This window comes from Echeneis naucrates, chromosome 19 (assembly GCF_900963305.1).
Source record: "Echeneis naucrates chromosome 19, fEcheNa1.1, whole genome shotgun sequence".
NCBI classification, from domain to species: Eukaryota; Metazoa; Chordata; class Actinopteri; order Carangiformes; family Echeneidae; genus Echeneis; species Echeneis naucrates.
The window spans coordinates 4,327,349-4,355,027 of NC_042529.1; the positions used below are offsets into that span (position 1 = coordinate 4,327,349).

The window sequence follows — 27,679 nt, forward strand, 5'->3', positions numbered from 1 at the left end:
TCTTGCAAGTCACCTCAAATTTATAAACAGATGTGCACATGGAGTCAGAAATATTGGTCTCAATTCAAATCACAATCAAAAAGACAAAACTCTTCATGGTATCCTTATTGATTTCCTGAAATGTATTTGGAGCATTTTATAGACATCGTTTTATACTACCTGGTAATGGTATTAATGATTTATAGTAAAACACGTAGGAGCTGTTTTACTTGGAGCTTTTAAAGTTTTATTTTGTGTGTCATAAAATGTGGACCTGAAAATGAACCCCAACGTGTCACAGTTAAGAGAAACTCTGCAGATTTGACCGCATGACTTCAATTCTCAGGATCTGCAGTGAATTTTGAAGTCAGGCACCCACAATAAAGTCACCCCCACCTTTCCTGAACTCCAGAGATATAGAAAGTGGACCTGGGGGGGGGTTAATCATTTCATCACATTTGGCCCTTTAATGCATTGTCCTGCACTCTTCATAGATGTCCCCCTAATACAGCAAGAACGGATGTGGAGACAAATGTTCCTGCAACACACAAAGATCCGTGTGTGTGTGTGTGTGTGTGTGTGAGAGAGAGAGAGAGAGAGAGAGAGAGGGAGAGAGAGAGAGAGAGAAAGGGAGGTTTTTGCAGAGCTCAACACTATTTATCCTGCCGGCTCTGACTGTGTGTGTGTCCACGGTGCCCCACCCTGTCTTCCGTGCGTAAAAGCCTCCCACGTACACCATCATCACACACCACGTTAGTTCCAGCAGCGGGACTCCGGCGGACAGTTGGCCAGCAGAGATGGGAGAGGAGCGGCGGCCTCCCCGGCTGTGACACGGACACACCGGGCGGGAAGGATGGCTCTGAGCGGCCGGGAGATGCTGTGCTTGATCGGGAGCTGCCTCTGGCTGCCGCTGTGGGCTGAGGTACTGTAGCATGTTTTTCAGTGATGATGAGGATGGTGAAGCTGTTGATTTTAGCCTGATTTATTTAATTTTTTCAACAGTCATTCTTTGATGATCTGTGCTGTACCCCCCCCCCACCCCCATTCAAAAAAAAAAAAACAAAAAACCTTTAGTCGATCGATAATTAATTGATGATTATAAAATTGATAATCCTGAAACAGCCAAGCAGCCAAGCTGTGAGGCTCATGTGCAGCAGGGCTTTACTACAAATCCACAGCCAACTGAGTGCAGCTGAAAGCACGTTCATGCTTTTATAAATACATATTATCTAAAAGCCCCCCCTCCACTCTGCAGACATGCACCCCCTCTTCAAAGGTTTTGCAGCGTCTTGCGGAGCATCATCAACAAAGCAGGTGCAGGTCAGCGCGATGAAACAGCATCTAACACCCCCAGGAAGAATCGATATGCAGTCATTTTCCACTTTTAAAGGCATAAATGATATAACCCCCCCCCCCCCCCCCCCACCACCACCACCACCTCGGTTGGGTATCAATACAGGAGCTCCTCTGCCTCGGAGCTTGTCACAGCCATTCAGTCAACTCCGACATGTTGAGAGCAGAAAGTGAAGCAGGTGCTTTCAGATCAGTCTCAGTTGGAGGTCAGGTTCACTAATTTATCAGGCATAACCGGTTAATGGGTCTTCCCTTTGGATCAGCCAAGAGTATCAACGATTTAAAAAAAAAAATAATAATCAATCAGTGAGCCATTAGACTGATCCAGCCTCTTCTTTTCCTCCCAGTGCAGCATATATGAGCAGCTTTGGCTGTGTAGGAGTCATTAGTGAAGAAAAGTGTACAGGATTCAATTAGACCCACTAAAAGTGGGAGCAGCCAAACATGGAGCACAAATAGCTCAAGGCCGATTAGTTTCTTCTTCTTTTTTTTTTTTTCCATTAGACTAATCTTTTCTCTGGAAGTACTCAGCAGCAATTTCTTTTGTTATCAGAAGAAAATGTTAAAGATGTAGGTCAACAGAGGTAAACAGGAAGGAGCCAGACTATGAACTCCTGTTCTACTCCTCTAAAGAGATTCTTTACCTGGAACAACACAACAAACATCACTTTTGTTTTCTGAGATTGAGCTCTCGGTGTGTTTTCCCCATTTTTTTTTTTTTTTTTTTTTTTTGGCTTTGTGAATGTAATATTCCAGGAACTTCTCAAGGGAGTTGTTTCAAATTTGGCTCAAACATTCACATTAGCTGCCTAGATTTGTTTGAGTCAGATGTCAAAGGTCAAGGTCAGTGTGGTCATACCTGAGTGGTTTGTCTTTTAAAATGAGAAGTTCAAGAATTTCTTCACTTTGGCTTCAGGAAGTCCTGCCTCACATTTGTCATTGTTTTCTGATATTATTTCATAGACACAGGCGATTAAATGGCAGAGCAATCGTCAGATTAAATAATAATCATCATCTGTCATGACTCTGCATGTCAGTAGATTACTGCACCACTTTTTCCTCAAGGACATGCAAATTAATCTGTGAAGTGAATGATAACTTTAAACTCTAGTTTCCTCAAACGGTGCTTACTGAGAGGACAAAACAGTCATTTTACTCAGGTTATACGATATTTTTTTTAATTATTATTTAGGACTGGAGTCGTTGCGTGGCTGCAGCGCTGTAATGGAGCTGTGTGATATGATTGATATGGACGGAGCCTCGTGTTCACCAGCACAGATCACCTGTTCCTGCATTAGTATCACCAGGATGAGTAATGACTTCTGGGAGGTGTTTGTTTGTTGAAGGTGTGTGTGTCTGCTTGTGTTGTTGGAGGGGAAACATCCAGAGAAGCAGAACTCACCCATGTCAAGGTGAAATGTGTTGTATTTCATCGGCCTCTCTACAGTTATTCCGCTGTGTGTGTGTGTCCTCTCTGTCAGACGCCCAACTGTGTAGAGGTATGACCTGATTTCTGAGCCTGAAGCAGACGCTCTCCTCATGTTGTTGAGTACTTTGTGTTGCTTTTACTGTACACAATTCAGTTTTTCATCAGTCTGGACACAAAAATCCACAATGACTAATCAAAAACATCGCTTGGGAAATTTATGCTAATTTGTCAAAAAAAAAAAAAAAAGGATTAATTAAAAAATGCAGTTGCCTGCATTTCAGAGCAGGGTTGGTTGAAACACGTCTCTGTATTTCACCTCATTCATGATTCTGATTCCCTTTCTCCATCCACAGAGCACCATGACCTCCACCGCCACCACCGTGCTTCATGAGCAGTGGCTGGTGCAGAAATGTTGTTTGGAAATCTGCCCAGAGAACCCACTTTAGTTTTTTTTTTTTTTTCATGCTTTTAGCCCTCTTTAAAGGCCCGTTGGCAAACCCCAAGCAGGCCTTTTACAGTAACTATTCTACCACAGGGGCCCGATGGACAGAGAGCTGCTGAGACTCTGGTCCTTCCAGCAGGTTCTCCATCTCTGCAGAAGATGTCTGAAGCTGAGGGGCACAGGCAAAGCTTTCATGGCTTACTTTCTGATTTTTAATACATTTACACAAAAAAAAAAAGCCCTCACTTCGTTATTCTGGCTCATTAAGGGCAGCTTGATGGTCCAGTATGGTACTTGTATCCACCTAAAGAGCAGGAATACTGTAACGCCACACTCACATTACATGGGATGAATGCTGCAGCCACTCTTGCTCACCTGCTGCTGGATGTAATGAATGTAATGACTTCTTTGCAAAGGTTTGAGCGGGAATGACCAGAATGAGTGGTTGGTGAACAAATAGCTTCATGTGTTTTCTGCTTTAAGAACTGAATATGTTGTATATGTTCATTCAATGAGATTTGCTGTGATATTCTGCTAATTGACAGCCACTCCGGCATCAGAAATAATGTCTAAATAATGGCTATTTTTGTGTGATCTATCTAACACGGTGTGTGTCTCTCTTCCTGTCTGCAGGTGGTGGCTGAGGAGAGTTACTTAAACGAGGTGCAGAACTCAGGTAGGTGGGAGATGATCCTCTCAACGCTCTCTCCATCTGTCCTCTCCTCCTACACCATCTCTTCCCGCCGCTCTACCTCTGGTTTTTCTCTCCAGTCTAACTCTCATCCTGACTCACTCATGACCCTCCTCCTTCTGCTGCCGCTCCCACACTCTTTCTTCTCATCCTCCCTCCAGCCTGCTCCCCTCTGCTTTCAATTTTCCTCCTCTTTGTTTATTTCTTTCTCTACATCTTTAAGAGCAGTGGAGGAAGACGTGATGATGATGATGAAGGTGGTGGTGGTGGTGTTTGGGGGTGGGGTGAGGAGCTCCTCCCTCTCAGGCTTATTGCCAGCGCTCTCGGGGCCGTGCACACAATGAATAACCTGCAGTCACAAGCGCAGCTCCCGTCTTTTATCACCATCTAAAAGGTTGAGCACGTGGACGAGGTTCACGTTTGCAACCACAACTCAGGAGATATCAAAAACAACTTAAACGGTGAAAAACTGAATTTCTGTATGTGTTTTGTGTGAAAGATGCCGCCCACCCCCCCTCCAATACAGCAAACCTCCATGTATGAACCGTGTCAAATACCCATTGTGGCTGGGAAATGGATTATGGGAGCAGGGAGACTGAGCGTTCCCATGGCGATGGGCAGGGTACCGTTGTCGTGGCAATGAGGAAGGTGTCACGAGTGGTGTGTGTCTGTGTGTGTGTGTGTGTCTCTGAACGCTGTGGGTGTTGACATGAATGAGTTATACAGGACAGGGTTGAAGGAGCAGAAAGTGAAAGGACGAGGAAAAAAGGGGAATTTCTGAATTTCAGTTGAAATGAACCTGAAAGTAAAAAAAAAAAAAAAAAAAAATCAAATAAAAGGCTTTCACCAGTAATGGAAGTGAAACGTTCGACAGAAATGCAACAAAAACATTGCCTAGTTCAGTTTTGTTACATAATGCTTTTTTTTTTTTAACCAATTAAAATTTCATCAAGCATAAAAGTTTCATCGCCATTACAGAGCATCTACAGCTTAAAACATATTTTAATTTATTCATTCATCTGCTCATCACCAAAACAGAAAACCAAGAAGACAGAAAGACATAGATGTAGTGTCATCAGAAAAACTAAATGAACATGGTTTAGATGACATACATTAGTGCAGCGAATGAGTTTTAAATCATCAACCGGTCGATAGATTATTTGTGGTCACACGTTGAATAATAGTGTTTTTAGTTGTTGTTGTTGTTTAGTTTTTTTTTTATGTTAGTGTCTGTGTCTGATGAGAAAAATGATCACATTAATACCACAAACAATTAGTCGATTGACAGAAAAATAAATGAATCAAAATGAATTACTGATTGTGATAGTCAAGCAAAAATGGCAAAGATCAGCTGTTTCATTATAATAAACACAACAACCAATAAGCCAACTAAAAGTGAATTATACATTTTAGAATTTTGAAAAGCTGCAACACTAAAGTTTTCACTGAATTCGGAGCATTTTAGTAATTAAATAGCCTCCTCGGTCCGACTGACTGGAACTATTACCATTGGATCCAGGTTTGAACCATATTCGTTATCACAGGGGTTTAAATAAGGATAAAGCTGCTCATTGAAGAAACAGTCAGTAAATGAGTAAATGACTGCACTGTTGTGTACGTCGTAGAATGAGACTTCATCTCCTTCATAGTCGACAAACACCCCGACCCTGTCCACCGTCCCCAGATAAACTGTCATACCTGGAGAGCTGAAGGTTTCAAACTTGTCCTCCAGAAACCAGATGGCCCAGAGTCCAGAGTGGGGACTCCGGACCAGCCCTTTCCTCTGGATCGACGCCGTGGCCACACCCAGACACCATTCAGTCTTTCGGCTCACGAGAACCTCGAAGTAGAGCTTGCCTGATGAGAAGCCTCTGTGTCCCAGCACCGCCAGGTGCTCAATAAACATGTTTGGCTTCAGGTTCTGGATGCCCCACAGACCGGAGCCCATGCTGTATCGCACCGACTTCCTGTCCTCGGACAGAATGAGCAGAGGGTGGGCTGTGTCAGGATCGAGGAAAATGTTCACTTCGTACTGCTGAAGGTGCACCAGCAGGTTGTGCCCGAACGTGGTGAACATATCCGTGTTCATTTTCCTCAGCAAAGTTCTCAGCTGGGACACGGAGCTGCTCAGACATTTTTCCATGTGCTTTATCTCCAGGTGTCTGGTGAAGCTGAATGTGGGCAAACCCTTGATCGGCAATAGAGAGGCCTTTTTGACGTTCTGGAGGAAATGGAACGCGTCTTCTGTCTGTTTTAGCTCCCTCAGTTTCGTCGCCGTCTTCTGCAGCTCAGTCAGCTCCTGCTCCAAAGTGCTGATAAAACCTCCCGCTCCTTCCTCCGCTGCTTTCTGCTTCTCCTCGACCACTTTTACGAGCTCTGTCTGGCTCTCCTGGATCTCAGACACCAGCGCCGTAAGGTCCTTCACGCAGTTAGCTATCGCATCTTTGGTTTCTTTCTTGCTTTGTTTCACTGACTCCGCGGTTTCTCGCACCTTCTGTAGCCTTTCCTGGATCATCTGCTCCACCTTCTCCTCGCTGTCTCCCAGCAGATCCTTCATCTCTTTGTGTGCCTGCTGCATGGGAACAACATCGTGATTCACGTGCTGCGATCTGGTGCAGACGTTGCACAGCAAAACGCGGTCACATATGCAAAACATTTCGAGGAGGCGGCTGTGCTGCTTGCAGATTCTGTCCTCCAGGTTCAGCTGAGCCTCAACCAGCTGGTGCCTCTTCAGTCCGGCAGCTCTGTAATGAGGCTCCAGGTGTACGCTACAGTAAGAAGTCAGACACTCCATGCAGGATTTGACGGCCTCTTGCTGGCCGTCAGTACAAATATCACAGAGCACCGTGCTACCAGAGTTAACCTTCACAAGGTCTGGACTCCTGGTGTTAGCCTCTGCCACCTGAAGCAGCGCAAACTGAGATACAAGCTCTGAGATGAAAGTGTTGACCTTGAGTTTGGGCCTGCTGTCAAACTTCTCCTTGCAGATCGGGCACTGGCAGATCGGTTCGCTGTCCCAATAGCATGTCAGACACGTTGCGCAGAAGTTGTGTCCACACGGAGTGGAAACTGGCTGAGTGAACAAGTCCAAGCAGATTGGGCAAAGAAGCTGCTCCTCGGATAGAATACTGACGTTGGAGGCCATTTCTGGAAAAAACAAACAAAAAACAGATTAACGACGATTTATCTCAGAGATGAATTCTTTATCTGGAAGTAATGAAAGTAATCCTACCACAAGGTCTATGTTCTGATGCATTTGCATGCAAAATGTTACATTTTGAAATTACAGCCCATTTAAACAGCTGACGTGGAAGCCTCAGTCAGATTGATTTCCAGTTCTTCGTAGTTAATTCCTTTTGAATTTTCGAGTTGCAAACAATGAAAGTTTCTGTCTAAACTTATCGTTTCTCACCTCCAAGCTTTGTGTGCATCCTCAAGGCCTAAAAAACATTGAATTCAATTCGAGTTGAAACAGTTAGTCGATTATTTAATTGGTTGGGTGATCGAAATTTAATCAAGTCGATCTTTTAGCAAAAGTGTGGAAATCTCTCACCAGTTTCCAATAATTAAAAAATAGATAATGAATTAAAAATAGAATCATCAGATTGGCCACTAATGAAAACAATTCGCAGCTGTGGTCCTTCCACTTTCTTTCTTTGAGGAAAAATGCATGTTTCTCATGCCGTTGTGAAAGCACAACCCAAATCGGGTTTTGTTTTGCTTTTCGTGTGTCATATGTTCATATACGTGAGTTAACTGCACCAAATTAAAGCTGTGTCCACAAAATTAGCAAGTATTTGCATTTGTACACGTAAGTCACAACTGAACAACAGAGGCACCATTAAAATTCAGTTTTCTTTTCAAGTGCTTTCACTTCAAATTCCAGGCGGCTACATAACAACAGAGGACGCTTGCTTCACTTTGTGATCAAAACTACACAAAAAATGTGACTGCAACAACATTTCATGTCAAAGTGGAATGAAAGCACAAATCACACAGAACAGTTTGTATACTTATTTGTGCTGCTTTGGTCCGAAGCTGAAAGGATCTGGTTGTGTCTAAAACGGGAACTTTCACTTTTCTTCCTGTGTCATGTTTCTTAAAGGGACAGTCAGACGTTTTGGTTTCCACAACCAGAAGGGGCGTTTTTTTTTTTTTTTCACCAGTGACGGTTTTCATGATTTAATGTTTGAAGATACATCAGTATTTCAGTTCGGTACATCTCCGCCTGATTTCTTTCTTTCTTTCTTTCTTTTTCTGACTCTCCAGTGCTTTTACTGCCCCCCCTCTGCTGCTTCTTTCTCTTATCTCCCTCCAAATTACATTCAGTGTTTATCTTTGTGTGTGTGTGTGTGTTTCTGAGTGTACTGCTGTGGTGTGTGTGTCTTTTTGGGCCCTTTTGCAGTAAAATGTGTGTGTGTGTTTCTGTGTTAGTTTGCGAGTAGGGCATAAGTGTTGCTCTGCGTAGATAATGTTGCAGGACAGCCAAGCTGTGTGTGTCGGAGAGATAAGACTGTTGAAGCACCTCCGACATTAATCATAGTTTAGTTGCTGCTTGGCCTCACACACCCTGAACGCTTCAGCACTGAGAGAAAGAACAAACGCAGCTGGTTTTGGAAGTTCCTGTGTATTCAGGTTGTAGGTTGATTGAAAGGAAACGCTGCTGTCTTCGATAGTGATGAAATTCTTTTGTTATTTCATGATATCCTTTGTGACAACTCTTCCCACTGCAGAAGGTAAAAGGTGGAGCACAGACAATTCATTGATTTATTAAATTTACTTATCGGTTATAATAAATGTATTTATATTTGAAATTAGTAGCAGAAACACCATTTTGTTTGTGGAAAAGCCAGCTGTTGTGAGAACATACACAGCTGTGTTTAAAATCCTCAGTACATTTTATTCATGGGAGGGAAGTTTTGCAAATATTTGGGTCATAACACAAAATAATGGAAACATTAATTACCTTATTTTGGCCCGGCGATGGGGCTAGAAGGAAAGTCAGGGAATTACGTTCTGAAAATTCCTCCTGAGGGGGAAGCATAATAGCATTTACAGTACTTGACCTTCTGTTGGTTCGATAGAGGAAGAGAAAGGATTAAACATTTCCTCTCTGTCAACCTAATGATTGTCATGTCATGTAAAAAAAAAAATGGCTGAAATAATGAGTGATACTTCATTGCCCCTAAAGAAAAATAAAACGTACTTATTTTAAGGTCACACCAGGTCTGATACGGCACGTTGCACCTTTACAGTTACTCAGCATCACCGTGTGCGTTTGCAGGTCTGCTGTCGCTCTGCTTGTAGCGTTCTGCAGTGTGATCCCCGTTCATTAATGTGTGATGCTATTAACAGCCTACACTATGTAAGCTCCTCTGATTTGTGGCCTAATTTCAATACACTTTGATGTCAGCAGTTTCCCTCTCGGTCTCGCCTAAGCTTTTGCTCACATATTCCTCCTTCCCAGAGAAGATTACTCCAAAGTATCTATCCACCTCGAGGTCAAATCATGACAGTTTTAAGGTTATGGGAATTTCACCAGTTCGGCGTGGCTCAGCGAGTATGAATGCATTAGGCGGGATCCTGCTGTGGCCAAGGACAGCATGTGAAAATCACCCCGGTAAGCTTTGATATTCAGGGATAATGTGATTTCAAAAAGAAAAGTTTGTCTCCTCTTTCTGCTGTCAAACTTTCCCCATTCCTTTTTCTCCACATTATCCTGTCTGACCCAAATCCTCCTCCTTCTCTCTCTGTGCAGTGCCTCTGTCCTGCTCTGAGGGATTCACCGAGCTTGGATACTACAATGGCACCGTGTCCCAGACGGACTCTGGCGCCCCCTGTCTGAAGTGGACGGATTTTCCAGACTATGTCATACAGTACCCGGGCCGAGGCCTGGGGGACCACAGCTACTGCAGGAACCCCGATAGAGAGTCGAACCCCTGGTGTTTCTTCAGGCAAAACTCTGGAGCGATTGGATGGGCCTACTGCGACTGCCACCAAGGTTCGACCGCCAGTTTCCAGGCTGACAGCGATCTGGGACCATTTGTACAGAATGGCACAACAGTTTTAGGTTTCTGAACAAAACATACACAGATAAGGAACAGAAGGAATGAACCAATTTAATTTCAGCCATTCTTAATATGTGGCTGATCAGTGATAACTAAAATAAAATGGGATTATTTCTGTTATCATGTAATCAGATTTATTCCGATCAATTAATCCAGCACAGTAATGCTGAGGCATCGTGAGATGAAGAAAGGCGACAGAATAGGAAATATGGAACATTCCCGCTGCTGTCTTTTGTTGTTACTGGGAGATACAGGCTAGTTTTTATTCTTCCCACGTATAAAAATAATTCAAATGAAATCAATCAGTCAATCATGTCTAAAGTCGGAGTTCAAAGTGATTTCTATCAGCTTGCAATGGGCCAAAACACAAATTCAATGAGTATTTCATTGATAAACAATTTAACCATAACCCTGCCCTAACCCCCAACATTGAACCAAATAAATGTTTTTAATGTTTCACATCCTTATTTTGGTTTTCTGGCTTGAAATCTCACCAAATAGCACGCAATCACAGTTAGCATCTAGCTAAAGAGCCTTTGATTTCCTCCAGGAGTTGGTGGAGAACAAAACAGAGCTTAAAGAAGTGAATGTTTCATTACACTTTTGTCAGATAGTCTTATACAATATTGCCTCTTGAGCAATAAGCCTCCTGATCTCCCCTCTGACCTTTCAGGTGCTGCTCGTCTGGTTGGCAGCTCATCCTCTGGCAGCGGGCGGGTCGAGGTCTACCTGAACGGCCAGTGGGGGGCCGTGTGCGACTCCCACTGGACAGACAGAGATGCCAGCGTGATCTGCAAGCAGCTGGGCCTCGGGTAGGATGAACAATATCCCAAGTTGGAGCTGTAGTGGAGGAAATATTTAGATCCTTTCAAATAAACGTGCTCTAAATTTCACATTTGGAGTAAAATACCTTGATTGAACTGTAATGTTCTCTCAAAATAGTTGGAAAGTAATATTCTGCTGATAAACTGACTAGTTGACAGTGTTTGGGTAGTTTTAGGTCCTTTAAGTTTTATCTAAATAGTAAAGTATCAGAGGAGTAAAATGTAAGCGTTGGACTATAGATCTGGTGTAAATGTGTACTGATAATTTTTTTTTTTCTTTTGGCTCTCACAGGGACATTGGCACCGCGCTGCAACACTCACAGTTCGGCTCCGGCTCCGGCCTCTTTCACTATGAGCGTCTGGGTTGCCGCGGTGACGAGAGCACCCTAAGTAAATGCCGGAGCAGGACGTTCGTCACTGGCGACTGTAGCCATGGCAACGAGGCCGCAGTGGTGTGTGCGCCGCCAGAAGGTCAGTGTGACTTCTACACCGTCACGGCAAGCAGGCCTGAATATTTCCCCCGACAGATTAATCCCCGTTATTCTTGTTGCTTAGAAGTTGTCTGTTTTACCAAGTTTGGCAGCATTTTTACTTCATTACGGTCATGCTAATAAAAGAAACTGACGTTTTTAAATGTGCAGTTTTTAAACGGTGCCGGATCTCAGGTGTATTTTCTGCTTCGTAGGCAGCGGGCCTCCGCTGCGTTTGGTTGGCGGCGAGGAAGACTTTGAAGGTCGAGTGGAGGTGTTTCATGCTGGAAGGTGGGGCTCCGTCTGCGACGACCAATGGGACGACAGAGACGCCGAAGTGGTGTGCAGACAGCTCGGTTTTGGGTACGCACACCACACCAACACACATTCAGACTCGTTCTCCTCTGCCCTTCGTCTTCTTTCAGCACTTGTGAAGGCGTGCAGATTTGCTGTCTGAGGTGTTTAATGTCAACTTCCTGGTTGGGGATGACCCTCATGGTGGTGAAAGCTCCCTGTTACTGCAGGCTTAGCGCGCACAGACACATGGAGAGAGAAAATGAGGATGAAACTACTCATGAACATTTGAATAACAGAAATGAGACACGTCCTTGCAGTTGTGGTGTGTTTACTGTAAATTAGATAAGCACGGCCTGCTGCTCTCTTTTTAAAGCCCAATAACAAATAAAAAATGGTTATTCTCCTTGAGCTCTTGAGTGAATAAGCATCTGAGCTGAGCTGGAGTAATTTCATGTCAGGACATCGACTGTCAGTTTTAATCAAGATTTAGTCGAAAAACCAAAGAAAAATCTCCAAGTGGGTCTGTGCAGGCAGCTCCTCCTCGTGCAGAGTGATTGTTGGCCCTGCAAAAAAAAAAAAAAAAAAAAAAAGATCCCACATGAGTCTGCGTGTCAAATTGTGATGAAGTTGTAGCAGTCAAGAGAAAGAAATGCTTCCATGTTCAACACGAGGTTCTGTTTCATCTCCTTGTGCGGCGGGGGACACCTCGCCATCTGCGTTTGTGCGTCTAAATAATAGATACCTTGATGCTGAAGCTTGGCTTCTCTCACAGCTGCTAACAGGCACTGAGCTTCTGTGACACTTGAAGACAAAATGAACTGAAAGTGATTTGTTTTTCCCACCAGAAGTTTTTTTTTTTCCCCCCCTTGAAATAACTATGTGTCAAATTTCATTTCATGTTTCCAACAGACAAAACAATTTCCCCTTCATTCCTCCGTTCTTTCTTATGCCCACTGGACGAGTGAAGTAATTTCTCGATTTCTATGATTTTTTTTCTTCTATTCTAATCATAAAAAAAAAAAAATAATAATCTCATCGGAATAGGAATAATGACAGGATTAAGATATTCAGGGAGATCAGGATCCAGAGTCCGTCAGTTCAGCTTCCACGATCCCTCTGCATGTTCTTGACAAGTGGAGAAACAAGAGCAGAGAAACGTGGACACGCAAACTTAAAATACAGCAAAACTTTGCTTGTTGTTGCATTTCGGCATCAATAAATCATCACACCATAAATGTAACATCTTTTTGAGAGCTATTATTTATTTAGATGATTTTGATTTGTTTTTAGTCATGTGCTTTATTTAGAAAGTGCTTAATGTTGCTGAATAGACTTTGGTGATTCCCTCACTTGAGATCATTTTGATGATCCTTCAACTTTTCCACTTGCACCTTCATCAGGAAAGTGATTTGTGTGTGTGTGTTGCAGGGGCGTGGCGAAGGCCTGGTCCTGGGCTCACTTTGGTCAGGGTTCAGGACCGATCCTTCTGGATGCTGTGAAGTGCACAGGAAATGAGATCTTCCTGGATCAGTGTCCCCACGGTGACTGGGAGCAACACAACTGCGACCACATGGAGGACGCCGGGGTCTCCTGTAGCCCTTATACAGGTACATGCACTGCACACACACACACACACACACACACACACACACACACACACACACACACACTCACACAAGCTGCTGTACTCAGAAGCAGGCATAGAAATCTGCTATTTATAGGCCCTGAACATCAATAAATCATTACCACATAAGGCAGTAACATCCTCTGTGTGACAAGCAAAAACAGGATTAATGGGAGCAGAGGAGCAACATATTTACTGGCATGAAACAGCAGCCATAATTTCACTAACTAATATAAGATTAATAATTAATGGAGAAATGAAACATTAAGGTCAATGCTAATGGAAGATGTAGCATCTATAAAATGTAATCTTACCTCGTGGCTGCACAGTCGAGTCAAGTGTATCTGCCTTTAATCACACCTAAGGCCCCTGGGGGCCTTGGTGATGTGGTGATGACCCCGATATGAAACTCTTTCAGACGGCGTGGTGCGACTGGTGGGTGGCGACAGTCCCTGGGAGGGTCGGGTCGAAGTCTTCCACAACGGCGACTGGGGAACGGTGTGCGACGACCACTGGAGCCAGCAGCACGCAGACGTGGTGTGCAGACAGCTGGGCTACAGGTAAGAAACGCACAACCAGCACTGGAGCATTTGGGAATCAGTCAGGATTTACCGATATTTGCTCACAGGGTCGTCAGTGTTTGCTAGCAAAGGCCTTGACTGAGAAAAAAAAAAAAAAAAAACAACAAAAAGATACACATAAGCACTGAAATAGCTCTTTAGCAGCTGACACGAAGAATAACTTTTGCTGGCTGTACTACCACACTGACACAAAAACTGTATTCTTTCATATCCATTGCAACAACACAAGTGTAGACACGTAACAAGGTCGTTTTGTTTTCTACCCTCTGTTGTGTTCAGAGGATGTTTGGGACTGAAAGACAAATTAATCTCTTTTGTTCATGTTGCTCTGATTAAAGTCTGGAGCCGGTTTATTTCCCTGGAGTTGCTGCAATATATTGAACATCAACAATTCAAAGTTACGGGGAAAACATAGATTAATAACATCTACTTTATTTTTCATCTTCTGGTGTCTGAAAAACTCATATCCCCAGTAGCTTTGTGCCTTTGAACAACTGAGACAACTTTTCTTTTAAAACTGCATGTTGTGAAACTCTTCGTGCACATTAAGCTCTTCTGCGCCCTCAGGGGTCACGCAGAGGTCGTGGCAGATGGGACGTTCGGCGAGGGTGTCGGTCTGATCCTCCTGGACGACGTCAACTGTGATGGCACTGAGACCTCCTTGCTGGACTGCCAACACGGGATCTGGGGACGGACCGACTGCTCACACAGTGAGGACGTCGGCGTTCGCTGCAAGGGCCGATCCAGCCACGAGACCAATGACGTGCCGGTTATCGCGCCTTCGACAGGTAAGAGGTGAAACCTGCCCAGAGTTGCTCTGGTATTTTTTTATTTTTTGCTCTCTACTCTCTCTGGGATCATTTCACTGAGACACTCTCAACACTCGTCTCAACACGTTCACACCTCAGTGCGACTGCGGTAGTATCAGTTGTAACAAACACTGCATGCCAGTTCATGATATTCTTCATTTTAAAGTTCGAGATGGATCCGGTCTGTATTAATTACTGTGAATTTGAAGCTTCCGTCTGACATCGGCCGTGACACAGTTTGATATCCTGTATGCCGGCTGGAAGGGTAGATCAGGTCCTCAAAGTACTGCACTGCAGACGTTTGGTGACTCTGCAATTAATTTTGTAACGAAAGGCCAATGTGTCCCTGTAGAGGGTTGGTCTAATGCCAGGCCGTGAACCGTTCACTTGACTGTATCAAACTCCTGTAGAAATGGCAACCAAACATACCTGCATTCCTGCCTACCTGCCTACAGTCCCACCTTCCGAACTATCCAGTTCTGTCTGTCTGTTGTTGCACTAGACAGTTGCCTCATTGTGAAGGCACCACTGTGTGTCTGTCCTTAGAGTTTAAATGCCACATGTTGACAGCAGAAAGGACAGAGTGTTGCTTATTGTCTCGGCGCTCCAGAGGTCCTGCGTCTCCTGTCGACACATACAGCCCTTTGGAATGAGAATCGAGGCTGAGTAAAGGCGCTCTGGGCTGCAGATGACATTTAACGGTGTCAGTGGACATGCAACGCGCTCTCAGTAAGCGGAGACTGGAATACGTAGCCACATGGACATGAATATCAATGAGGCTTGTGTTGTTGTTTTTTTTTTTTCAGGTCCCCTGGTGCGTCTCGTGGGTGGCAGCAACAGGAAGGAGGGTCGAGTTGAGGTGTATCTCCATGGTGATTGGGGGAGCATTTGCGATTCAGGCTGGAATGACCTGAATGCAGCGGTGGTTTGCAGACAACTTGGACACAGGTGAGCATTTAAGGCTGTGATGGAAAAGTAGTTGATAAAGAAAAAAAAAAAAATCAATTTAAAACATCTCCGTCCTTTCAGTGGCGGCGCGGTAGCAGCCGGAGGGTTCGGTCAGGGGAAGGGGCCCATCCACCTGGACCAGGTGAGGTGCACCGGGAAGGAGGAGTTCCTGGGTGAGTGCCCCTCCCTGGGTCAGAGCGTCCAGGGCTGCAAACGTAGGGAAGACGCAGGGGTGAGGTGTGACGTCGCGCCGCAGGAGTCCACGGTGCAGGTGAAGCCCCACGAGCTGAGCTGTGGCCTGAGGAAGCTGGTGGAGGAAGAGAGCAAGACGAGGAAGCAAGGAGAGGAAAACATGCTCGGGTGAGGTCTCAGCTGGACAGTAAATCCAAATGTGGTGACAGTTAACTAAAAGTGGCACCCAATCTGTGGTGCCTGTAAAATAAACGAGCCCTCACAGCCCATCTCCCATTATTTATTTACACTGTGGCCTGCCCGCTCCCATTAAGTACAATATGAACACCATACCAGCTATTCTTTAACCCGAGTATATAAATAGCCAACACAGACATTCAGCACAGATTTGTTGTGTCAAATTCTTTTGGAGTAATTTGATTTATTAACAGTTTTATTCAGGAATATGCATCATAACTAGACTGTGACGCAGGCATATATATTTATTTATTATTGGGGTTATGTTGAAATTATGGTATAAAATACAATTTAAGTTGAAAGCTGTTTTGATTCATTGCCACTAGTTTAGCTTTGTTGGATCTTGTCAGTAGATTATCATTTGTGGGCTGATATGTTTCCCCCCTCCTCTGTCAGGACTACGTGGCCGTGGCAGGTTTCAGTGTGGCTCCAGTCCCAGGGAGAAGATGGCGGTCCTCTCTGCAGCGGCACTCTGATCAGCCCCTGCTGGGCCCTCACCTCTGCTCACTGTGTCAGCAGGTAGAACTGGGACCTTCATCCGTGAACATTCACAACCTTTATTCCACCTTAAGCTTCACTCTCTCTCCTCCCTCCTCCAGGTTTGGCAGTGATCCGTCTAAATATGTGGTGCGTGTCGGGGTGTCGGAGCGGACTGTCACCCCCGAGCAGGTGGTGGTTCACAGGAAGTATAAGGGCCAAAGCGGAGGTCATGATTTGGCTTTACTGAAGCTGCCCAACACCAAAGGCCGCTGTCTGACCTTTGACCCAAACACCAATGCGGCATGCCTTCCTGCTGCAGACACAGCATCATGGGGAAATGCTCCATCCTCCTGTGTTGTCATGGTTACCACCAGCTGGACAGGACCAGGTATGTCTTTTTTGTTTTGTTTTTTTTTTTTCCCCCTCTAGAATGTATTTCTTTTTAACAGCCGTAAAAATCTAAAAATATGCTTTAGCAAATATATTTTAGTGTAGTTCATCAAAACAGTTCAAATGATTCCATGTAAATAAGAAATAAATGATGAATGGCACGTCTCTCTCCACGTGGCATCCATCCTCTGATCTTTCCTTTAGCACCACCATGAGGCTGATATTTGCAGCTCTGAGTAGGCCGTCTGTCAAGCTTTTGGATCGACAGCCATGAAATTAAATTCATGTTCCACTCAAAATGAATCGTAATTACTCTAAATGTCAATTAATCAATATAAATGTATGATCAAATATATAATTTGCCATCAGCCTCAGTTTTACTCTCCAGCTGAAGTGGGGGGGGGGCTGATTTGTCAAATATCGTGTTAGCATGCTGCTGATAAATTAATAACTGATAGTCAAAACTGTTGATTTTATCAATTAATCAGCTAATTGTTTCACCTCTTTCATCATCCTCTCCATCCTCCCTTCCAGACTCTGTTATTGCATCCTGGGTCCCTCTGATGTCGTCATGGCAATGTAAGAAGCGCTATGGCGACAGCTTCTCCAGCCACGGCACACTGTGTGCAGGTAGCCCTCCAGACACCAGCATCCTCCACGGCGACAGCTGTCAGGGCAACTCTGGCGGCGGGCTGGTTTGTCAGAAGGAGACAGGTCGATGGGTCCTCGCTGGGGTCGTTGCCGGGGGCTACAGCTGCTCTGACCCCTCCTCTCCTGCGCTCTACACTCGAGTCAGCCGCTTCAGGAGCTGGATCGACGAGGTCATCGGCGTGCAGGCGCTTCCGGAGGAGCCGCATGTGCACACACACACACAGACAAGAGAGGATCTGACACACAATGATCTAGCACACACACTTGAGGAGCACACACACAGCGACCAACAGACAAATGAGATCGGTGAGATAAAACTGAAACATGCACACATGCATCACTCACACTCTAATCAGCACATTAACACACACACTCACCATGTAGGGGAACCAGAGACAAACACACAAATTCTGGTCTGATCGAGGCCGTGCCATTGGCTTACCACCTGTGCCATGTGACTGCCTGAGGAGGAGGAGGAGGAAGGTTAAAGGAAGACGAAACTTAACTTTGGCAGCAGAAGAAAAGAAAGATGCTCTTAGCTTAAGTCAGTAAAACCGGCCGTCTGTGTTCATGTCAAATCTGAACTCAGTGTTGTGAATCCCAAGTGTTTGCGGTTGCTAAGCTTCAGATGGGCAGTGTGGGCAGCCCTCCCCCCCCCCCCAATACTGCCAAGATGTCAGCGTGCGTGGGTGATGTGTGGTGCTTTACATGTGAGTTAGAGCCCGTGAATAGCCAGAACGACAACGTCGTGGTCGAGGCTGGCTGAATCATCAATGTGCTGATGAGGGCTTGTCACTGATACTAAAAAAAAAAAAACAAAAAACAAAAAACAAAAAACAACAACAACAAAAAAAAAAAAAAAAAAAAAAAAAAAATAAGCATGGCATGTATTTAAAGGACAATAATAGTGTCAGCATCAAATCATTTTGGGGGCATTTCTAATAAGGTCACACAAGAATCTATGCTAAAATCCCCCTGTTAATGTGAGTCTGCTGTGTGAGCTGTAGGAAACGAAGTAGTATCATCTGAGATTGTTAGTGTAGATAAACCCCAAACTCCTGCAGCAGGTGAGGCCTGTCCCTAGTTGTGTTTGAAAAAGCAACATCACCCTGAACACATGAATTTTCATCCAAACAGGGCTCCTCTCTTCAGGCTGTTGTCTTATACCTTTACTGGTGAAAGTGCTGTTTTTCATTTAGACCCACGACTAAGCTACTTAAAACGGGACCACACCAGTGATTTTTAGCTTGTGGTGTATAATTTCCACTTCTGCTGACTGAGCTGAAAACCATACTGTTGTGTTTCAGGGCAAAAGCGAACCTCAAAGACAATGACGACATCAAATTGGCCTTTCATTCCTGTAACTGTCCACACAACTACACACTTGGGAAAGGAATACACATTTGCTGCTCCCTATTTCCAATTATGGATCTCAAAAACTGAGAAAATCAACACAGGAAGTAATTAGCAAATGACAATAACGGAGAAACATCAAAATAATAAAAAGAAAGAAAATGTTGCATGAAAACTGTGTGGTGCAGCTATGACTGAACTAAAAAAAAACCAACTCAAACTCTCACAGCTACCTAAGTGTGCCCATCTGTGTTTTTAGTTTGTTTTTTAACTTACTAACAGTTAGCGGCTCTTCAGTAAGATTTTTCACAACCTCGCAACCCAGCTGTTAGCATTGCTAAGTAATTTATCAACCACAAGAAAAAGTCTCAACTTAATTCAGACTTAAACCTCCAAGATGTGAAGGGCCAATATTCCCTTCCTTCCGTCCAATATGAAAACCAACGAACAGACTTTATATTCCTGACTGTGAAAAATGAAACCCTACAATATAGTTTTATCAGCTTGTATTGAAAAAAAAAAAAAAACAACAAAAAAACAAAACAAAACTGGTATGGTCCTTTAAAATTGTACAGGACAATTTTCTCCTTTCAAAGCCATCGGACACTAAAATATCTTTTTGTACTGATTTCAGCAGATGACGATAGATAGACAGATAGATAGATATACGCGTAGGGCGATAGATGGGTGGATAGCTACTACCCCAGAGTTTAGATAGTATGTGTTCTGCATTCACTCTTGACTGAATTAGATAGCTGAACTGTTTGAAGTTAATGTTGTTCTGTTGTTGGTTGAGCAGATGTGTGGTGCAACCAGGAGATGGAGACATTTCTCTATTTTCGCAGGGCCAGCGGTCGAAAAAGGCGGCCTTGATGGCTTTTTTTTATACTCTTGCTATTCAGTGTACGGACTTGACTTGTGCTTTGGTGTACTGTGAACCACTGTGTCGTGAAGCATCTTGTAACCTGCAACTGCTGTTTCTCCAACATGGACCTGTCCGATGCCTGTCGTTATGATCCTGTACATAAGCCCCACACTATCACTTATTCCTTTCTTCCCGAGACTTGATGTTTGACCGTGCAGACCCTGTAGGTCAATGTAAATACTGTGTGTCCACGGCTGGACGGTGGGGGAGCAGAGGAAGGTGTTTGAGACGTCTGATGCCTCTTTTACCTGTGTGAGACCCATCATCTGTTCCTCAGTGTAATGTGCTGAATCATGGTTGAGTATTAAAACATATACCTGATGAGAAAACGTCATCAGTGGTGGTGTGGTTTCTCTTCTCAGCTGTGTCAGCTTTTAAAGATGAAGGTACCAAATAACGGTGACTGGTGACTTCATCTTCAGTTTGTACATTTGGATTCAGTGTGACGGTCATATTTTGGGGAGACGCTCAGAAAGACTCTGGATCCTTGTCTTATGAGTTCAGTTTGTATTTCATCAGACAAAAAGAAAAACTTGTAGAAATAATATGCCGTTTCCCCAGTCAAACACACGGATTTAATAAGTCAGGAAAAAAAAAAAAAAGATTGCTTGCAAAACATTTATTGCCTCCATGTAATTGAAAAGTAAATCTGCTTAGCTGCTGCTCTCAGTCACCCATGAGCCCTGTTAATCTTTTCTTTTGTTTTGGTGGGTTTGTTGCTGAAACCTTTGTTGCTGGGGGTTGGCTAATTTTTATTCAAAACTGTAGAATAAGTGATTTATTATGACTGTAAATGATTAAGCTTTTGGGAATGAAAATGTGTTTTCAGTTTGAATCAGTAGACTCCAACTATTTCAAAGGTAACAATATTTTTGAAGACGATGTGTAAGTACTAAAATTAACTACTTACATAGGCGGCACCTCTCAGTTTATAATAACGTCTGCCGTGACAAAAAGCTGAACAGTGCGATAAATGTACCGGAGTAAAATGTGGCGCCTAGTGGGAGTCAGTGACCAAACAGTGCTACTCTAAATTAATCTGGTTTATTCGGTGTGCAACAGTATTAGGGGAGAGAAAACACCAGCTTACATATTAGTTTGAGAGATGAAAAACAAAAGCTGATGTATTTTCCAGGAAGTAACACTGTGGTTTCTATAATGTAGCAGGCATGGCTTCCTGCTGCAGGCGGCTCTGTGAAGTACAGTTTCACTGCTGTATCTGCTCGGAGGTCTTCACAGAGCCCGCGTCCATCAGCTGCGGCCGCAACATCTGCAAGGCCCATGTCACTAAACACTGAGACAACAGTGGCCACCGCCACGAAAATAAAAACAAAAAACTAAATCCACAATCAGTTCAAAGAAGGAAATCACTGATGAATCTGCTGTGGAAGATGGAGACGAAGCTGAAACTGGAAGTTCTGCCTGTAATGTTAAGCATCTTTTCTTTTTAAACTAAATTCATCTGCTGCTCTTCTAAACATAAACAGACTCACAACATTGTTTTCCTGCAGGAGGAGGAGGGCGGGCCTGATGGGTGTAGATTCTACGTGGATCATCCAGGTGGAGGCTGCAGGCGGCCCAGGAGGTGAAAGGCCTGGCACAACTCAGACCAAGTGTTCACTGTGGCGGCCTTGATTGAGACGAGCCGATAAGAGACCATTTCGGTGATTAAGGAGAAGCAGAAGGCAATCGAAAGGAGCGCCAAAGAGATTATTGCAGCTCTTGAGCCGGTAATTAAGGCAGCACTGTGATGATGCACAGACTTGGAGAAGCTCTCACACACCAAAAACAATTTCCACGTCCCTTGAGATCATCATCTTCTTGATCTGCAAGAGTCCAGAGTAGCTGGGACGAACCCTGACGTTGGGACACTGAAAGCTTTAAAGATAAACACAGAAACTGAGAAGTTCTCTGATCAGGGCCTGAGGTGGACTGGGCCACGGATGCATCATGGACTCACTCACTCTGACGAAGGGAAGGATTAAAGACACATTTCAACTCCCCATGATTGACAGGGGTTGTCGATAAGGACAGATATTCCTCGGGGTGATTAAACTTTGAGGTTCAAGTGCAGAGAAAAAGCAAACTGCTATCAACACAACGTGGATCCTGGATAGTAGAACAGGGAGAATTTGTGTCGTCTGTCTTGGAGCCTGTGATTGGTGAAAAGGGACAGGTGTCCTCCTACTGACAGCAAATCTCACTGTTCTCAATCATCCGTTTCTTTGCTTTTACAGAGAGACTCGAGCCACACTGTTGCACAGTTGGTTGTAATCTTTGTAAATCTTTACAGACAATAATACATCTAGTGACATTCTGTCTCTTGATCGTCAACAAATCCTGTCCAAAGAATAAAACCAACAACTCACATTTTGAATTTGTTACTGCAGAAAGTTGTAATTAGTGCATTTGTTGGATGATTCAATGCTACACGTTATCAGTATTTATAGCAGCGTGGGACTGATTTGGAGTCACGGTTGCCCAGTTTAACGGGATGGTTCATTTTGCACACGGTAACAAGTTGTCAGGCTATAACAGGACTAACTGATCGCTGGAGAGTTAGGATCAACCCCGTAACCCAAAATACTTTTTACTCTGTTTTGTGAAGACTCCAAAGGTTTTACACAACTAAGCAGAATATATATATATATATGAGAGCAGCTTTATGTGGAAGTAACTCTAATGCTGCTCATCACTTCAGAGCCGAAGCCTTGCTGTGGTATCCTCTGCAGTTTTGCTTTCAGTTCTCACTCAAACCACCAAGCATTTTGTCTTCCGTTTGACAAAACAGAAAATGCAGATCAGAGAAAAGAGTGTCAGCGTCGATGAGCGCTGAGCGGTGAAGCTGCAGGCATCAGCCATGAAGTTCGACGAATTGGAATATAAACTCACAGATCAGGTTCAGTTTTTATCAAAGAGCAAAGCAATAAGTGAGCCACTACACAGTTTTTCTCTCTCTGTGGCCATAGCAGCACTTACACAGAAAAGCTGTGATGCTGAGAGTCAGATCAGGGTCAAATGACACTTGTTTGCACACTTCGAGACCACACAGAGCTACATGGTGCACACCCATACCCAGTTTGAGAGCCTATATAACAGGCAAGTTAGCCTTTAATGCTGAAAAAAGCGAGGAAAAGCTCTCAGTGTGTGCAGATTACATAAAAAGTAGGTTAAGACTTTTCTTCTACTACCTCGACTTTTTACTTCAGGCTCTGCTGCTTCAAAGATATTTTAAGGAGTGCACAAGTTTGACTTATTTATTTATTATAAAAAGACAAGCAAAGTGGCCAATCTGTTAAAACTTGGAAACATTGAGACCAAGTTTGCAAGATAGATTAGTTGTCCTTCACTCCGTTAGGCATCCTGGTCTCTGTTGTGTTGATGCAGCATAGCATTAGTATCTATGAGCCCTTCCTGCTGCATAAAGGTGGAGGAAAAGCACGGCAGCACACGGACTTCTGTTGCAAATTAAAAATTTAAATCTGAATCAACTGAGGTTTTCTTTTTTTTTTTTTTTTTTCTTATCACAAAAGAATGCTTTCAGGCTAAAAATACCAAAAAACACTCATTATTCAGGTTCTGCGGTGCAGGATTGTAAGCGAGTGTACATATTTGGAGATGTTACCAGGGAAGACGTTCTGAATGACCTCAACAAAGTCAAAAGTAATTAACATTCAAGAGTCTCGTTCTGGGTCACCTTTTCTCCTGATTCCATTGATATCAAAGAGGTGGTGGTCAGCGGGAGCAAGACACGTTCCCTCGGGAGTTCTTCCCCTTTTTCGTGTCTTTGAGAAAAGTAAATGCGGGTGTCGAAGTTTACCGACTGCTGAGCTCTCCTCATTAATCACACAGAGAGCAGAAGAGCCAGGGGGAGCTGTCCTACATCCAAAGGACACACACACACACACACACACACACACACATCCCCTAAAATAACTGGGACCATCATAAATAACAGTACAAGCACAATAAGGCTGTGGTATTACTCAACACTTCACCAAGTTCAGCTCGGCTAAATTAAGAGCACAGCACTGAATGGGCTGTTGAATAGACAGCACTAATGGATTTATCCTATGTGTATATTAATGGCCTGGAGTCTATGCAGCGCTTTACTTTGTTATGTGATGACAGATAATTATGCAGGGCAGACAATATGTAGGCTGTGATGCTGATGAGCATCCAGGCAACAACAGAGACACGTTTTGATCCACAGTTGGTTCATTTACACTTCAGTGTCTTCATGTCACCTCAGACAAACTGGTTTTCCTTTGCTAAGAATTGTTCAAGAGAGTACGTGAGCAGATATTCAGCATGACTAATCAATGTTGCAGCGTTATGTAATCTGTAACGTGTGTTGCATCCCTCTATTAGCTCCAAATTTGGTGATTTCAGGATGAGACTGTGCAGATGAAAACCTCTCAAAATGTCAGGCTAAGGAAGTCAAACATTTCCCAGTGATCAGGACTTAAAAAAAAAAAAAAAAAGACAACACAACCAAACACACGCACAAAAAAAAACAAAAAAAAAAAAAAAACAACAGTTTGTTATGGTGTCACTTTTTCCGGACAATAGGTATGTGGCACCAGACGGGTGAAGCCATGGTGTTAGAAACCACTCTGGGTAAACACTAAACTGTTTTGCAGGTTGTTTGGTCAACGGATTCATTTCCAGGAAATAGATGCCTTTCCAGTAAGATATTTTTTGGAGAAGGAACAAAAATGTTTCCGTATGACGATGAAAATGAAATTGGACATTGGGAGGTGACGGCGGTCCTTCAGAAATAAACGAGACGGGAGAGACAAACCAGTGCTGAAATAGTATTTTTATTAAATACTTTCAAGATCCAAGTTTGAAGAATAACAAAGCTATGATGAAGACCAACTAACACTCAGACAAACACTTGATAGTCGTCAATTCATGGTTGTATTTCATTGTACATCATGATCATGCAAAAAAACTCCAGCATCCATGTGAAGGCTGGGGGAGAAAGCGCAGCCCAATAGTATATCATTACAACGCAGGGAAAACGCTAACATCGAGGGCCTCATACCAAGCTACGGCTCCTGAATCCTTTTTTTTTTTTATTATTTTATTTTGCTTTTTTTATTTTTAAATATTTTTCATGTCACCTATTCAACATTCTGGATGGAGGAAATTCTTATTTCAAAAGATGCAAATATTGTATATTAACACTAGGCTCCATCCTTTTTCAGGTAGGTACATGGTAGAAATGCGTAACTGAAACATGCATATAACTAGTTCTCCCGCTCTGGTTTAACAGTGTAGGTCAGAAAAACCTAAACACCCACACCAACTCTTTCTCTCTGGCTTTCAAAACTCCCCTCAACTGAGCAGGCACAATTTAAAACCACCGAGGGTAGATTACATTAATAAATAATTAGTCCTGATCAAAACTATGATCATTCAATCTGTAATTTTGTGTCTGTATTCACTTCCTCCCTCTTATCCCTTTGTTTTTGTTAATTTTTTTTTCCTGTGTGCGAGGGAGAGTGCAGAACTCCAGCTTGGCAGATCAGCAAATTACCAAAACGACAAGTTAACAGCAACGGCGACAACGAAAAAACTCAAACCAGTAACACGGGAACATAGAAACAACAGAGAGAGGTACAACTAAATATCTCAAGAGCTGGGGGACTCGTTGGTACACCGGGGAAGGGGGTGGGGAGGGGGGGGCGGAGGGGAAGTGGTTTAAGATACAACTGTCTCCAATGGATGGATACATTTAAGCAGCACAGCAAGGGGTGGCACCGTGGTCACACAGTAGAGGTGCAGATATGTTACAAAGCCTAAACACACCACCAGGCCTGCGTGTGAGAGAGTGTGTATGTGTGTGCATATGATATGAAGAGACGGCTCACAGCATTGTGGAATTAGGACTTAAGGAAACTACCATTAAGGTTTTCGTATTTAAAAATATGTAGTTATTAGGAAGAGGGGTCAGAATATTTTCTATCGGTTATTTCTTTCATTCCCCGTCTCCAAAAACAGTCTTGCGGCCATGGGACTAGAATTGGTAGCCTCGGTGAGAATGTTTGTTGTTCTAAATGATCAAGAGGCACCAATATCTTAAGGAAGTATTTTAAGGAGGCAAATTGAAATCACTGAGAAACATGTTACTCCTAAACTAGCTCAGGGGTCACAGAGGTCATGGGGTGGTTGCTATACCCAGATGCACAGGATGAGTGTCTCTTAGATACATGTACATATATTACACTTTTCTACATATATCTATACATACACTGTATTTACACAGTGATTATAAACAAACCAGGCCCTTGCAGAAAGCAGAGAAGGAGCGGGACAGAAGGTTAAAAGAGGGAATGGTTAAAGAGAGGAAAATCTGGGTGAATGAGGGAGAGGTGGCGGGCAAACATGCAAAACGCAGACGCCTTTCCCGGATCCTCTCCCTCAACTGCATACAGACACAACAGAATGTGTTATTACGCGCAGGTTAGCTTTAAACTTGCACAGTAAAATCCCTCTTTTTTTTTTAAAAACTCAGCTGCATTAAAAAGGAGCCTTGAATGTACGATCTGTCTGACATAAAAAAAAAATGAGAGAAAGAGGAAAAAAAAAAAAGGCTCCAATTATTCACAGGAACGCAAAGGGAACAGGACAGTAAAAACACAACAAAACAAGTAACCTCAAATCAGACGACAACCCCCTCCCCTCCCGCACCAAACCCACGACAACATGATTTTTCATTTTGTCGAAAAACAAGCACACAAACAAAAACACATAAACACATAAAAAGCCTAAAGTTCTACACTTTGGTGCTTCATGTTTTTGATATCAAGTTTCTCTCATCATCAAGTTCTCTGACTGAGCCCACTTGATTTTTTTTCCCCCCTCTAAAAATCAGTTGGGGAAAATCTCCCTGTGTGTTTACATCAACGTCCGGGTAAAGAGCGCGACACTTTCTACCCGGTAACCCCCTAAAATGCCAAAAATGTGTCCAAAATCTCAGCTGCTAACATCACACTCCTCTCTGTTCCTCCCTTATTAGATAGTGAATATAAATGCTTGGTTGGGTTTTGGTGGTTTCTGGTACATCTAGTCATAATTTACACAGTATATTCATAACTCATACTCATAAACTGTCACAAGTTCAACTGTAAATCCTCTCCTCCCCCGGGATGTCTCATCTCGCGCGGGCAGAAAAAAGATGGCTGCCAGGGGAGGGATAGAGGGCAAAGACGCGCCCTCCAATCAGGCGCCAGATGCATGCATCATCCCATGGGGGCGGTGTCTTGTGTTCAGCCAGCCCCCAGCAGGTCAAAGGAGGGACAGGATTGGTTGGTATCGTGGAGAGGGATGTGAGCTCGCCCGGCCGGGCTCCTGGCACTAGCCAATCCACGCAGAGGACGAGCCTCTGAAACACGCTTGCTGAAAAAAACTGCCCCCCAAAACACACACTCCAGTAGACTGGAGGCTCAGGACCACTGGGAGGGGGGCGGGGGGCAGGGGGATAGGAATAAATCAGGTTTTGTTTGGTTTGGAAGGATTAAGTTTTACAAATTGGATCTCATTTAGTTGGTACAGGCATCATGTCTTTTCGTGATAACGAAGCCTGACATGTAGCAACGCAGCTACATCACCTAAAAGTGGATGGCCAGCGTTAGTGTAAGATAGTGTGGCAAAAATATTTCTGTTGTAAACATCCGTTTCTGCTTTCAGACCAACTTCCTCATCCAACTTTGACCTTACAGATTTACAGAGGCACTTCTTCTCTGTATTACTGACATTTATGGTGCCTTCACTTTGAGCTACACCACCAAAGAAAATGTCTTAAAGAAAAAAGAACAAAAAAACAAAAAACCAGACAGTCGGGTGGCTTTGGGGGTTGAACGCAGGACATTTATTCCAGATTATCCATCTGCCTTCTCAGACCCCAGCAGCTACTTTAATAACTACA

The 27,679-nt window shown here is 43.6% G+C and overlaps 3 protein-coding genes across 22 annotated transcripts in view; 1 reads left to right on the forward strand and 2 right to left on the reverse strand.

Moving 5' to 3' along the window:
• Positions 1–785: 785 nt before the first annotated feature.
• LOC115060121 (neurotrypsin-like) lies at positions 786–21,250 on the forward strand. 3 transcript variants are annotated; one of them, XM_029527958.1, is made up of 15 exons: positions 786–901; positions 3,837–3,879; positions 9,653–9,895; positions 10,636–10,774; positions 11,079–11,257; positions 11,472–11,619; positions 12,982–13,160; positions 13,596–13,737; positions 14,326–14,546; positions 15,374–15,515; positions 15,597–15,875; positions 16,341–16,463; positions 16,544–16,812; positions 17,349–17,771; positions 20,908–21,250. In XM_029527958.1, exons 1-15 carry the CDS (start codon positions 833–835, stop codon positions 21,039–21,041), a joined length of 2,733 nt encoding a protein of 910 aa, XP_029383818.1. In that variant the 5' UTR covers positions 786–832; the 3' UTR covers positions 21,042–21,250. The 3 variants fall into 3 exon arrangements, with proteins under 3 accessions (XP_029383818.1, XP_029383816.1, XP_029383817.1); XM_029527956.1 differs by lacking the exons at positions 786–901; positions 3,837–3,879 and adding an exon at positions 8,493–9,514; XM_029527957.1 differs by lacking the exons at positions 786–901; positions 3,837–3,879; positions 20,908–21,250 and adding an exon at positions 8,493–9,514 and having other exon boundaries at positions 17,349–19,351.
• LOC115060122 (nuclear factor 7, brain-like) lies at positions 4,879–8,132 on the reverse strand. Its single transcript, XM_029527959.1, has 2 exons — positions 7,908–8,132; positions 4,879–7,041 (listed from the first exon to the last, which is right to left on the reverse strand). The coding sequence occupies exons 1-2, from the start codon at positions 8,071–8,073 to the stop codon at positions 5,363–5,365; spliced, it is 1,845 nt and encodes a 614-aa protein (XP_029383819.1). The 5' UTR covers positions 8,074–8,132; the 3' UTR covers positions 4,879–5,362.
• A 3,297-nt stretch (positions 21,251–24,547) lies between the features above and the next one.
• LOC115059565 (calcium/calmodulin-dependent protein kinase type II subunit gamma-like) overlaps positions 24,548–27,679 on the reverse strand; it is a 31,860-nt gene continuing 28,728 nt past the window's right edge. For all 18 annotated transcript variants that reach the window (XM_029527108.1, XM_029527099.1, XM_029527105.1 and 15 more), the window contains one exon: positions 24,548–27,206. The gene's annotated coding sequence lies outside the window, so the exon portion shown is untranslated. The remainder of the gene's footprint in view (positions 27,207–27,679) is intronic.

What these genes read in the sequence shown, in the direction of transcription:
- LOC115060122 (XM_029527959.1), bottom strand. Translation starts at nt 8,073, where the DNA reads ATGAAAACCGTCACTGGTGAAAAAAAAAAAAAAACGCCCCTTCTGGTT. An exon ending in GACCAAAGCAGCACAAATAA is followed by an intron (nt 7,042 to 7,907) that starts GTATACAAACTG and finishes TGTTTTTTCCAG; the next exon opens with AAATGGCCTCCAACGTCAGT.
- LOC115060121 (XM_029527956.1), top strand. Translation starts at nt 9,301, where the DNA reads ATGTCAGCAGTTTCCCTCTCGGTCTCGCCTAAGCTTTTGCTCACATAT. An exon ending in GGTGTGTGCGCCGCCAGAAG is followed by an intron (nt 11,258 to 11,471) that starts GTCAGTGTGACT and finishes TCTGCTTCGTAG; the next exon opens with GCAGCGGGCCTCCGCTGCGT. An exon ending in TGCAGACAGCTCGGTTTTGG is followed by an intron (nt 11,620 to 12,981) that starts GTACGCACACCA and finishes TGTGTGTTGCAG; the next exon opens with GGGCGTGGCGAAGGCCTGGT.